Raw genomic sequence first — 12,788 nt, 5'->3', positions numbered from 1 at the left:
AGGTTTTTCCCAGAGAGAGAGGCAGGTGTCAGAGAACTGCTCCTGAGCCACAGAGGTTTATTCGGGGGGATACACTTTGGAGGTACACACTTTGTTCCACAGGTGGCATTTGTGGCCCGTGAGAAGGTCCCTTTTCAGCTCTTCAGCTCAGCCAAGGAGCAGAGGGCTCCGGAGGGTTCCAGAGCCCAGGAGGGGAGCCTTGGGCGGCCATTCTGACCACCAGGCTCCCAGCTCCCATGCACGCCCTCCCCTTTTTAAATGAGACAGTTGCAGAGGCTGGCCTTGAACTTGAGAGCTTCCTGCCTGCCCCACCCCCCCCCCCAGCTCTGATCCTGGGTGTGCTAGCCCTGTGCCCCACCACAGGCACTGTGTCCCAGCGGAGAGCAACGCCACGCTGGGACGCCATGCTGGCTTCATCTCTGAGTGAACAGAAGCCCAGAGGGAAGAGAAGCCCCACTGAAGGGCAGAGGGGAGGGGGCGCCCCCACTGGAGAGAAGCCGCCTGCAGTCAGAATGTCAGTATGTCCCCTCTGGATGAGTTAACTGCAGACCTGTGGTCACAGTCAGCAAGTCACAGAAGCCACATGAATAAGCAACTTAGGATCCAAATCCATAGCAGAAAGGACGCGGAGGCCAGTGTTGCATGGTGTTAGATACGGTGCTGTCACGCAGGAGCCAGGTGGCAGCAGGCCTGCCCCAAGGAGGTCCCAGTTGGGAGAGGGCACGGGGCTGGGGCTGCAGCTCTGGCCATTTACATACAACTGTTCCCCACGGACAGCAGGTCCTCAGGGGCGTCTGTGGGTGTCCTCTCCAGGGGTAGCCCTGGCAGGGACCCAAAAGTGGAGCAGCACTGGAAAGTGGCCCTCAAAGGACAGCAGACACGTCCGTGGTCTGGGGCTCCCTGGTCTCCTGCAGTGCACAGGGAGAGAGTGTCAAACAGGAAGGACGTGGCTCAGCTGGTGCCTGTTCCTCTGGAACCACAGCAGGTCCAGCTCAGCTTTCAGCTGCAGCCTGGCCTTCCCTGGGTCCTGCCAGGATTTTTTTTTCTGGGGGTAGGGGGGGGGTACTGGGGACTGAATCTAGGGGCGCTTAGCCACTGGGCCCCATCCTCTGCCCTTTTTCTATTTAATTTGGAGACAGGGCCTCACTAAGTTGCTGAGGCTGGCTTTGAACTTGCGAACCTCCTGCCTCAGCCTCCCAAGCCGCTGGGATTACAGGCATGTGCCCCTGCAGCTGGCTGGCACCTGGGCTTTAAGTTCGAGTCCTGCCTGTGCTGGTGGTGGATGGGGCACGTGGCCTTCACGTGCACATGACCATCCTGTGCTTTCCTCTGCACAGGAAGGACCTCCCCCAGCTGCCCTGGGCCAGTGGAACTCTCCTGCCTGGACTTGGGCACCCTGGGTTGGCTCTGCTGTCCCTGCTCTCTGCCAGCTGTATCAGGATGCAGAGCCTCCACCAGCCTCCGCCTGACCCCAAGCCACACCTCCCAGAGGTGGCATCTGTCGTCAAAGGACATGCAGTCATGTCATCTTTTTTGGGTCCCTGTTAGGGATACCCCTGGAGGGGACACCCAGACGCCCCCTGAGAACCTCCAGCCCTGTTCCCTTTCTCTGCCTTTCAAGTGAAACTTCTGGAATGATTGCCATTCGCGGTCTCTTAAAACAGGTATCCCCCCATGTCATCAAAACAGCCCTTGTCACCAACATGCGGCACTCAGCTCTGTCATCTTCTCACCTCCCCTGTGCCTGGCCGCCCCCTCCCTGAGCACTGTCACCCTCAGGGCCCTGGGAAGCTGCCTCTGCAGCTGATTTAACCATCACCTTCTTCCTAGGTCCCCATCTGCCCTCCTTCCCTTGGTGACTCTCTGCCAGTCATCTGGCTTTCAGAGCCACCTATGCAGTGACAGTCCCCAAGGCTGTCTAGGCCCAGCTCCTGGCCTGCCCATTCCATGTTGCCTTGACGGGCACCTTGGACTTGGGTGCAGAGGCTCCTGGCCTTCCCCACAGACCCGCTCCCTGGCGCCCAGGGGGCCGGCAGTGGCCTCCCTCCCGCTCAGGCCGACCCTGCAGCTCCGACCCTCAGGCCCCAGGCCACAGTCCATCCATCCTTCAGGACACATCCATGCCAGGCCCAGGACAGCCCTGTCGGGTTCTTTCAGGCTCCACCTGCTGCTGTCCCTGCGTCTACCAGGCCTCAGCTGGACTCGCAGCCCAACCCGCTGGCCCTGCCCAGCACTCCATCTCCCAGGCACCTCCCTGCCCAGCTCCTCCACCTTCCTGCACCTGCCCCCAGACTTGGGGCACCTGGGGTTGGCTCTGCTGTCCCTGCTATCCTCTGGAGAGCGGGCAAGGCCTCTCAGGCTGCAGTGCCCCTGGCCGTAGACCCTGTGCCACCAACCTGTCACCTGGGCTTGCGGCTGAGAGGTTCCCTGGGCCCACAGGAGAGGGCAGGGCACTGGGTGGGCTGGACAGAAGCCAGTGGGGGAGCAGGGTCCCCAACCCTCCTGAGCACCCACAGACATGGACCATGGCCCTGCAGGGCTCCTCCAAGCTGTGGGCCCTCCCCTCTGAGCCAGGCGGGCCCCAGAAAGCTTGGGGGTGCCATACCTTCCTTCCCGTCTCCCCTAGGCCTCCCCGGCCATGGTCACGTCCCCATTCACATAGTCGGGCTCCCCAGCATCCTCCTCTGGGCTTCCTGCTGGACAGGGATGTCCTGCTATCGGGCCTTGCTCTGTGGATGGGGACAGGTGGCTGTGGGAGGGTTCACACCACACATTACCACTGTCCCCAGCTGGGTGCCCAGTCTCAGACCCCAGACCCCACAAAGTGGCTTGCAGGAGACGTCACACTGGAGGGGACTCGCAGCATGCATCTGTCTGTCACCAAGGCTCTCTAGAGTCCCTTGGAGCCCAGGCATGCTGCTGGATGGGCAGCCGGCCCAGGAGGGGAGTCCAGGCGGGACCAAGGCCTCCGGGGCTGCTGTGTGCTGGAGGCTCTGCTGTGGAACGAGGGGTGTGGCCAGAGGGAGGTCCACCCCATCCACCCTCGCAGGCCAGTCCCCAGCCTGCTCGAGATGCACCCTGGGCCTCTGTCCCAGGCCACATACCCACGGCCCTCCTGGACTCCCGCCACTGATGGATGGATGCCGAGTTCTGATAATCCTCAGTCTCCTCGACGCCCACAGGGACACAGGGACAACCTGCAGAAGGGCCAGTGAGGGGCAGGCCTCCCTTCACAGAGGCCTCCTGTGCCTGTGCTGGGAGCCCACCCAGGGAGGGATCCCCCTGCTCCCTCCCTAGAGGCACAGGAGCTCATGGGCCGCCTCGAAGGACACAGGGGCACCCAAGGCACCAGAGATGGAGAGATGGCAGTCCCCCAGCAGCAGGGACCTCAGCCCGGGCCAGGCGGGGCCTGGCCAAGGACTCACCCTGCCCTGGCCCAGCCCTCGGGGTGGGGCAGCCTCACCTGACTCCAGGACTCTGGGCTTGCAGATGAGGACGTTCTCGTAGGAGGTGGCATCGTCGTCATCTGCCAGAGAGAGCAGGCGCGTGGCCTGTCAGGCGGGTCTCCTCCCCCCTGTGCCAGTGTCTGCTGGGGCCCCAGGACATCAGGCGTCCTCCCTGTCTCCCGAGGGCACAGCCAGATGCATGGGGAGGGCTGAGAGGAGGACTGAAGCTGGAGGGGGCCAGGGGGCGGGAGGGGGGCAGCAGGGCCTGGCTGCTGGAGGGGCTGGACCCTTCTGATAGGGTGGGACAGGCCAAGGTCATTGGGCTTGGGGACCAAGGCTGGTGTGGTGACCCAGCCTGCACCGGGAGGCCTGTGGCCTCTGCCTCTCCCAGCGTCCATCTGTGATGAATGGACACCGAGAAACAAGCCCCCCAACCTCAGAAGTGTGCAGGGGACCCCACATTGGCATGGGTGAGCGTCCTGTTGGGGGCCCTCGGTGCTCACCAGGTGCCCCCGGCCCTGGGAGTTGGGAAGCCAGGTTGCCCGCCCCCTCCCTGGCTCCCTGCTGCTCCCCACCGTGGCTCTCCTCTGCCTCCGCTCTGCCCACATCCCCACCCTCTGTGGCTGCCCCATCTCCCCAGCAGCCTCTGCACATCTCCAGACCCACTCCAGCCTCCTCCCTATCCTTCCCTCCCCCTGCCCTGCCCTGGACCGTGGCCTCTGAGGTCAAGTGCCCACCCCACTGCACCCTCCGCCCTTCACCTAACCTTCCGGGGACTTCGTAGAGCACCCCCAATTGTAGTAGTCTGCGGCGATGGGGTCTCTGGCCAAGAAAACAGACGCAGCACAGGTTGTAGGGTGACCCCACGGGGGACAGCGGGGCTGGGGCAGCTCTGGCCATCACTCCCCTAGGAACCCCGGATCCCTCCCTCCCCTTTTCCTGAGCACCTGCGTCACCCTAGGGCCTGAGGGGTGGCAGCCAGGCTCCAGGCACCTTGCTAGGCCCTTGGCAAGTCCCCACCTGCCCGGGCCACAGTTTGCACATTGGTGACATGAAGAGGCATCTGAGGGCCCTCCTCTCCCATGGTCACCTGAACAGAGACAGTGCCCTCCAGCCCTGCCCAGAGCTTCCTCCATGGTAGCAGCAGTTCACGGTTCACAGGCAAGGAAGGGGGGGGGGTCAGTGGCAGGGGGACAGGGGAGGCATGTCCAGGGCAGGGGAGGCCACTCACATGTAGGCTGCATCGGAGTCCTGACCGTCCCCTGGAGAGGAGCAGAGAGTCAGGCCTGAGCCCCAGGCTGGGCACCCCCCGCCCCCAGCCAGCCACCCACCTTTGCTGAAGTTCTGGTACCTGGGGGACACGGGATCTGGAAGAAAGGCCAGGCTGTCCTCCCCTGCTGACCTTGCCCCTGCCCAACTGGTCATCCCTGTGCTCACACCTGGCACTGCTCTGTCCCCTGTGCCATCAGCCCCAGCCCCAGCTCCAGTGCCTCCTGGGAAGGCGGCCCTGGTCAGCAGGACTCCTGCACAGGAGGGTCCCAGGAGGGACCACCTGGCCCAAGCCCCTTGCTGGGCTCCCCTCTCCCCCCCTCTGCTGTCACTCACCGTCCAGGGGGCTGGAGAAGTGCAGCAGCTTGTCATTCCTGCAGGGATGGGACAGGAGGGGGCTGGGGGAGGCACTGGGGGAGGCTGGGCCTTCCGGGGGTCTGGAGGCCACAGCCCTACAGCCCTGGGTGGAGCCCTGAGTCCATCCCTGGGGCTCTGGGGCCTGGGAAGGGAGTGAGGTCTGGGCCCAGCCACAGCCAAGTGGGGACCCCCAGGGCTGCAGGAACCCAGGGCCTGTGACAGGAAGCTTGCCCTACCTTGCGGGTGCCATGTCAGGGTTCACGCCCGTCGGTGGCCCTGGCCAGGGCTGCCTGACCACTGCAAAAGGCAAAGAGGTGTTGGCCAGGCCCCGGGGTGTGTGTCCAGGCCACGCCCAGCCTCCACCCCAGGACTCCTCCGCCCCGGGACTCACAGGAATACGTCCGCGCCACTGCAAAGCTCTGCCGGTTCTCCTGCCTGGAAAGGTGGCGAGCTGGCTGAGCGGGCTTGGCCTCCCACAGCCCCGGGACACAGGGACAGATCGGGAGGGGACACAGAGCGCAGGGTTGGGAGCTCCACAATGGGCGGGGGCTGCTGCCCCCCAGGTCTCTGACCAGGGTCCTCCTGCCTCCACCAGCAGGCCACGCCCCTCCCACTGGGCCCCCTTCCCACGGCCTTGGATGGAAACCAGCCACCAGCCAGACCAGTCCCCCAACAGGGCCTCCACCTGGCCACATCCTGCTGGGCCCCAGGGCCCACCACCAGCCAGACCAGTCCCCCAACAGGGCCTCCACCTGGCCACATCCTGCTGGGCCCCAGGGCCCAGAGATGGGGAGGGGTGTCTGGCAGGGCTATGGAGCCCACCCTAGGCTTCTAGGGCCTCAGGGTTGGGCTGCTCAGGGACTCGTCAGTGACCAGGGGAAGTGATTTCAGCCACAGTGACCAAGAGCCTGCCCCCTGCCTGATGCCCTAGGAATGTTTGTCCTCCCCAAGACGATGTCCCCCTGGGCATGTTCAAAGCTGCCATTTACTCCTCAATAACTGGTGAGCCACATCAACGCTCAGCTGACAGCCAGGTACCCCACCACCACAGGGCTCCCCGTTTCCTTTGCAGAACGCTGATTTTGTTTAGGGGGCCATGAGCCCATCTAGAAGACTGTTTGCCAGCCTTTCCCACACCTAGGTGTAGCCATGATTAATCTGCGGGCAACAAGATGCATGCCTAGGTTGTTGATGGTTCCCAGAAGTATCCTTACACAGAGAACTTCCAGCTGGGGTCCACCCTTTTTATCTTTATCCCTTCTTTATTCCTACTGCTTAGAATGCAGAGATGAGGGACCGAGCTCCAGCTGCCACCTTGGGTCATAAAGCACCCTTGAAAATGGTTGCTGCCCTTATAGATGAGCCAGTTATCTATTCAAGCAGGTTTAGGGCTCCTTCCCTGAACCAGAATGGCTACCTGGTCCAGACTACCCAGAGCCAAATCAGGGAGGCCTGATTTAGGAGGGATGTCCTAAAGCCACATGACAATCGGGCATAGTTTCCTAGAGAAAGTGACTGGGGAGCTGGGCCTGGTGACAGTTGCTTTGGGCAGACCTGCAGGACTGAGGTGAGAGAGGAGGGCAGGGGAAGGTGCTCCAGGAAGGGGACAGTCCAGGAGTCCCCCCCCCACCACCACGAGAACATTTAGCCTCTGGCCCTGGCCATCTACAGCTCTGGGATCCACTGGGGATGGAGACCATCAGGGGCTGAGGGGGCAGGGTGGAAGAAGGAAGGCACTTGGGAGCCACAGCGGAATCTGCAAACACATGGCTCAGAAGTCAGGTGTCCACAAGAGCCCAGACAGGCCTGGCCCTGCTCTGGGTGGGCAGGAGGGGGAGATTCTATTTCCATACCTCACTGTGGTTTTTCAGTTGCAAAGGGAAATGAGGAAGTGTGTGTGCGTTTGTGTGTGCGTTTCTTCCGGGTGTGCCCATGAGTGTCGTGATGCTGTGTCAGGCTGTGCCTGTCCCTGAGAGTGGTCTGTGGTCACCCTTACTCAATCACAGGACACTGAAGGCTACTGCCCAGGGTTGTTCTTGGGTCTCAGTCCCACTCTGGTTCTGCCGCATCCAGCAGGCAGCCCTATGGGGCCTTTTCTCCCAATCCTGCCCCCCACCCCCTTGGCCTTCCTTGGTCCCCCAAGGGTCATAGCCATACCCCTTCCTGAGCCCCTTGAGCATTTCCAGGGGGCCTGGGACTTTGCTCACATCCTGTGCCCAGCTCTCCCAGGGGGCCATGGCCTGTGAGGCTGGGCTCCCCTCTGCCCAGCCCAGTGGGAGCTCCTGGGTTGGGATGAGAGTGAGGCGAGGACAGGTGGCCTGGGCCTCTGAAGCTGGAGGTGGCTGGTCCTGCCCCAAGCCTTACCTGATCCAGGCTGAGGTGGGGCCTGGACAGCCCCTGGGCCCTTTCTTCCCCTGCCCTGACTGCTGGGGACCCTCTGGAGCCCGCCCCGGGGTGGAGGGGCAGGGAGGAGCGGGGCGGGTGGGTGCCCACAGGGAGGCCACTCACAGGCTCCTCTGCTGGTAGATCTTCTCGGCCTTCTTCAGCCCTGTGGGAGAGGTGGGGTGCTGAGCCCCAGGGACAGGTCTGCGGCCCCTCCTCTCATGTCTCCCGTGCCCTCTGCAGGACTCAGGCAGGACTCTGGGGCCCAGCCAGCCATGCTATGGGACACCATATGTCAGGAGAGGAGGGCGCAGTGCCAGGCACCCCAGCTACCTTACTGGTGCAGAGTGACTCGCCCGCCCAGAGACCACCCTTGACCCCTCAAATCCAAAGCCCCCGTGAAGCAGACCTGTGGTCCTCAGAGGGCAGCTTTGGGGCCAAGCCAGGTCTTGGCCTGGGAGGTCTCTGGGACATCGTCACTGTACCCATCCCCTTACCTGGGCGCGAGCAACGCACACACAGCCCGGCCGCGGTCCCCAGCAGCAGCAGCAGCGCGGCCCCTGGCCACAGCAGCTCGGTCCCGGCGCTCATGTCCACCCTGGTGACCCACCTGCGCCTGCAACAGGCCATGAGCCAGGCCGGTCCCCGCTCAGGCTCCTGGCCCCCCTGGGCCTGGACAGCCCTCATCGGAGGCCAGGCCACAGTGTCTTCCCTCCCTGCTCCCAGGACTGATGGGCTGCTGTTCCCCATGGGACCAGCCCCCAGGTCCTGCCACTGTTACCACGGCGTGAGCTGGGGACCAAGCCCACTAACTGAGGCATGCACACCTGCGTGCAGCCCAAAGCCCCTGCCCAGCCAGCCCCGAGGGACAGGTCACCCCGATTCACAGATGGAGAAACCCAGGCTGGAGTGCCCACTCATGGCTGCCCCGGCCCCAACCTGGGCTCAGCTGGCCACGACCTGCCACTGTCCTGGGCTCCATGGGACCCGGGGTCTGAGGCCCCTCCTCCCACCTCTCAGAGCCCAGGTACCCACCCGACACCCTCACACTGGCGCCCCTGGCTCCTCTGCCTCCCAGGACCTGGGAATGGCACTTCCTCCCCCTTCCTCCTGAGTCCGCCCCCTGAGCCGGGAGGGAGGTCAGGAAGGGGCCCCCAGGGAGGGAACAGCTGCCCACAGTAGCTGGCAGTGGGCTGTGCAGGGGTGACAGAGGCGGAGGGAGGAGTCGGGGTGAGGAGCTGGCAGAGGGCTGCCACACAGTCCGTGACCCTCCCTGCCTCTGGGCCTTGGTGTGCAGGCCACACGGGGAATGAACTATAATGGCACTTGGCACTGGCAGGGACACAGTTGAGGGGGCTAAGCCCTGTGACGGCCACTCTGTGCCACCCGCCTGCTGCCCCAGGCTGGGGCTGGGGACTAGGGCTGTCCCCTCGCTCACTCTCTGGGCTTCCGGGGTGATGGTGGCAAAGATGAGGAATCTCCATGCAGCCCTGAACCACAGGGGGCCGTCACGATGGCCTCCTCGCCTGCCCCAAGGCCACGTGAGTCAATGAGCACAAGTGGACGCGCAGACCTGTGACCAGCACAAGCCGCGTCACCCGGGGCGGTGCCCAGGGGAGCTCGGCTCCCCTGCCCTGGCCTGCTGTCCCTTGGCACCCTTCCACCTGGGCAGCCGGGGCCACCTCTTCTCCAGCTGTGTGAAGAGGGAGCACCTGGCCTTGGGGAGGATTCCTGGGACCAAATCCCACCTGTGCCCAGAGCCTCCGGGCCTCTGTTTCCTATCTACAAAATGGGGATCAGCCCCAGGCCTCCCACGTTGCTGCTGGCCAGGCCCGCTCTCCCAGGGGACACCAGCTCGGGTCCCTCTTACTTCTGGCTGCCTGGCTTGCCCTCCTCTGCTGACCCCAGTCATCTTTGTCCTTTTGTTAGGACAGTGACTCTTTCTGCCTCCTAGGACTTGGACACAGGCACGTTGGTGGGCTGGGGGCCCCGCACCAGAGGGACAGAGGGCACAGCACAGGGAACAGTCTGCTTAAGACCCCAGGAGCTGACCTGACCTCTGCTGTTGCTCTCCGGGGTACCTCAGGTCTTCCCAGGAAAGATGGCCTTCCGCCACCAGAGCTGACTGTCCTGGGTGGGCACAACTGTGGAGTGCCCTCAGCCCTGGGCAAGGGACAGGTCAGGCCTGGTCTATGTTCTCTCACCTATTGGACAGGGGAGATAACTACACTTGTCCCTCAGGTCTGTCCCAAGGCCCAGCTTGGACTTGTGACAATGCATGTGGTGCAGGGCTGGGCCTTGGCGGCTGTGACCACTGGGACTCTTGTCACCACTGTGGTTCCCAAGGACTGTGGTGTGAGATGCCACAAAGCTGAGGGTGGCCTGCAGCAAACGCTGTGGGCAGCTGTGCTGGAGCCTGCCCGCCTGGCTGCCTGCAGACGCGGAGGTCGGAGCTTTCCCTCCTGAGGGTGAAGGGCCAGGGGCCTGGGGAGGGGCAGGGCCAATGCTTGGGGCACCCGCCTGATCTGAAGCTGTTCCCCAGGAAGGCTCCTCCTTAGGGGAGCAGCAGGGCCAGAGGGTGCTGTGTCCAAGGAGGCAGAGGCTGGGTGCAAGCCCAGGGCCGGGGGCTCTGCATGCCCCTCCCTCCTGGTCCCCTGTGCCCCAGGCTGACATTCTGCCCTGTCCCTCTGCCTCCCACTGCCGTCCAGGTTCCAGAGCAGGTGGTGGCAGGCAGCAGGCTGGGCCCCTGGGGCACCCCTGACAGCCCTGAAAGCCCCAAGGGGCCAGGTGGGGCTGGGCGGGGCCGGCCTTGGCTCTGGAGGCCAAAATAGCGCAGAGGGAAGTGGGCAGTTTTCATATGAGCAGGGTGTGCCGAGAGCGGCTGTGGGAAAGCGCTGGGCGGCGGCACCAAGGCCCCCAACCCGGAAGGGCCTCGCACACCATCCGTCCAGTCGCTCAGCCTGCTACACATGCTGGGGACAGGAACTCGGGCCCAAGGCCAGGGCAGTATGAGAGGTGGCACCCGAACTCCAGGCCCTGGGCTGGCTTGATCACTGGCGCTGCCCTGGGGTCTGTCTCTTGGTCCAAATAAGCCTGGGTCTCCAATGAGGCTGGGGAGAGTCCTCTGCAGGGGAGTCCGCCCAGGTAGGGGCAGGGGGAGGAGGGGTGGATGGGCCCGGCAGCCCTTGTCCCAGGGGCTGTGATGGTGGTGACGGCAGGGTGGCTGAGAGGCTGGCCAGCCACAGCCTCCTGTCAACAAGGCTGGAACAAAGAGGCCTCCAGCCCCACCATGGCTGTCCCCTCCAGCCCCTGGCTGAGCTGCAGGAGGGTGGGCCTGGCACACTTGCCTGGAGTCCCACAGCAGAGATAGTCCCACTTCTGGACAGTGACGGAGCCACCCTGGGGGCTCTCAGGGCCATGCTGGGCTGGGACGGGGCAGGAAAGGGGCCGGAGCCACAGGGACAGCTGCTGAGGGCCTTGGCCACAAGTGCCAGCATAGGAGGCGCCAGGTGTCCCTGCCTGCTCCAATCCACCCAATGGCCACCAACTGCCCCTTTGGGGTTGGGGACAGCCTAGGGGCCTCTGCCTCAGCCAGGCTCCAGGCACCCTGGGAAATGCTTACCTGAGAGTCAGGACGCCTCACTGCAGCCACCCCATCCTGTGCCCACACACGCACCCGCACACCTGCCCGAACTGCCGCCAACGCCACAGACTGGGGGCAGCAGGCGAGGTGACGGGCTTCCTGTCAGCCACTGAGTCATGCTCACATCCGCTGCTCGCCGGACAGGCTCAGCTATTGACAGACAGAAAGGGAGGGACAGAGGGCACAGCACAGGGAAGATAAAGACCCGGACACACACAGGCAAACACGCAAAGACCCACAGTCACACCCAAAGAGGAGACGCACCACGGGACGGGAACAAAGAAGGAAAGCTAGGTGACGGTGGAGACAATGAGGCAGAGAGCAGGCTCAGACACCACCACACACAGGGACACGGGATGCTGGGGACCGGGTGGAGAGACGTGTGGCACATGCATACCAGGATGGAGCAGATGAGGACATGTGTGCAGAGGACAGAGAGCCATGGGTGGCAGAGGAAGGCCAGGCCTGGCGCAGGCGGTTGGCAAGGACCTGCAGCTGCCCTGAAAGAGGTGACCGACCTCTGTGCCCAGCGGCCCTGGTGGGGGCCACGAGAGCACATCCTCTGGAGTTGCCCCGGCCATCCAACCACCCAAGCCCCTGTGCCTGGAGGGGACTGAGCCAGAGCTGGCGGTGGCTTGCAGCCAACACTGTGGGCAACTTGGCCCAGCCTGCCCACCTGGCCACCTCCAGGGAACAGGACCTCAGCTTCCCCGCAGGGCCCCGTGGGGACGCAGGGCCTGAAGGAGGGTGGATGCCTGCGTGCCCCCCCAGATGGGTTCAGCGGCGCATTCCCCAGGGACGGCCTCTCATTGGTGGGATTCACTCGTGCGCAGCACCCCCGTGTGCCAGACACCAGGGCACGGGACAGGGGGTCCCAACCCACAGCAAGTTTGGCGTCTCAGAATCTAGGCCCCCAGCCCTGGGACACCACTAGGGTCTCTCAGCCTGGGTTTTGCCAGTCATTTTGTCCAGGACAGCGCTGATGGGCAGCCAGACCTGCCTCTGCTGCCACCGTGTGGGGGAAAAGGGTAGCACAAGTCCAGGCCCTGGCTCAGGGAGACCTTTGGGCGCTGGCTCAGGAGTTGCCCTGAGATAGGTGTAGGGCTGGGAGTGCAGAGCACAGGCGTCCCGTGTGCCCGGCCCTGCATCTCCTCACTGGCACACAACCGCTGGGACCAAGCACGGGCCGGTGTGCTCAGCTAGGGACACCACTCCAGGTTTTCATGGATGGTGTTTTTCCTAGAAATCCATCAGCCAGGAATCTCCCAGAGTCAGAACTTCCACAAAGGCTGCTGGAAACTGTCAGTTTTCTTGAGGAAAACGTACTTCATGCCCACTGTGAACTGAATCTATAACATTCCCTTATGTTCCAGATGCATTCTCTTCTCTTTTTGATCTTATTCTTTGGGTGTACTTAAACTTATACACAGACGAACATGTTGTGCTTAGGCATTTGGAATTTCCCCTCCTGCGGCACTGCCACCGGCCACCCAGAGTCACGTAGCTCCAGGTCAGTCCCCTAACTGCGGCACAACTATCCAATATCTGAATAGCTTCTGTCTCAAATGGACAACAAAGTTAGGTGTGGGGTGTGTGCCTGTCACCCAAGCTGTTCAGGAGGTTGAGGCAGGAGCACCCCAGGGTGAGGCCAGCCTGGGCAACTCAGTGATGACTGGTCTCATGGCAGGGCT

General features: G+C 63.4%; 1 protein-coding gene across 3 annotated transcripts; it reads right to left on the bottom strand.

The window, feature by feature from the left end:
- Nucleotides 1-40: 40 nt before the first annotated feature.
- Lat2 (linker for activation of T cells family member 2) lies at nucleotides 41-11,240 on the bottom strand. 3 transcript variants are annotated; one of them, XM_021728591.3, is made up of 13 exons: nucleotides 11,077-11,236; nucleotides 7,952-8,070; nucleotides 7,581-7,620; nucleotides 5,464-5,507; nucleotides 5,309-5,369; nucleotides 5,052-5,089; nucleotides 4,778-4,813; nucleotides 4,678-4,708; nucleotides 4,213-4,268; nucleotides 3,464-3,526; nucleotides 3,105-3,197; nucleotides 2,606-2,729; nucleotides 41-908 (listed from the first exon to the last, which is right to left on the bottom strand). In XM_021728591.3, exons 2-12 carry the CDS (start codon nucleotides 8,043-8,045, stop codon nucleotides 2,623-2,625), a joined length of 663 nt encoding a protein of 220 aa, XP_021584266.2. In that variant the 5' UTR covers nucleotides 8,046-8,070; nucleotides 11,077-11,236; the 3' UTR covers nucleotides 41-908; nucleotides 2,606-2,622. The 3 variants fall into 3 exon arrangements, with proteins under 3 accessions (XP_021584266.2, XP_077880046.1, XP_021584267.2); XM_078023920.1 differs by having other exon boundaries at nucleotides 4,678-4,813; nucleotides 11,077-11,240; XM_021728592.3 differs by lacking the exon at nucleotides 4,778-4,813.
- Between the last annotated feature and the right edge of the window lie 1,548 nt (nucleotides 11,241-12,788).

Source organism: Ictidomys tridecemlineatus, chromosome 10 (genome assembly GCF_052094955.1).
Source record: "Ictidomys tridecemlineatus isolate mIctTri1 chromosome 10, mIctTri1.hap1, whole genome shotgun sequence".
Taxonomy (NCBI): Eukaryota; Metazoa; Chordata; class Mammalia; order Rodentia; family Sciuridae; genus Ictidomys; species Ictidomys tridecemlineatus.
This window is presented reverse-complemented; position numbering and strand designations above follow the sequence as displayed.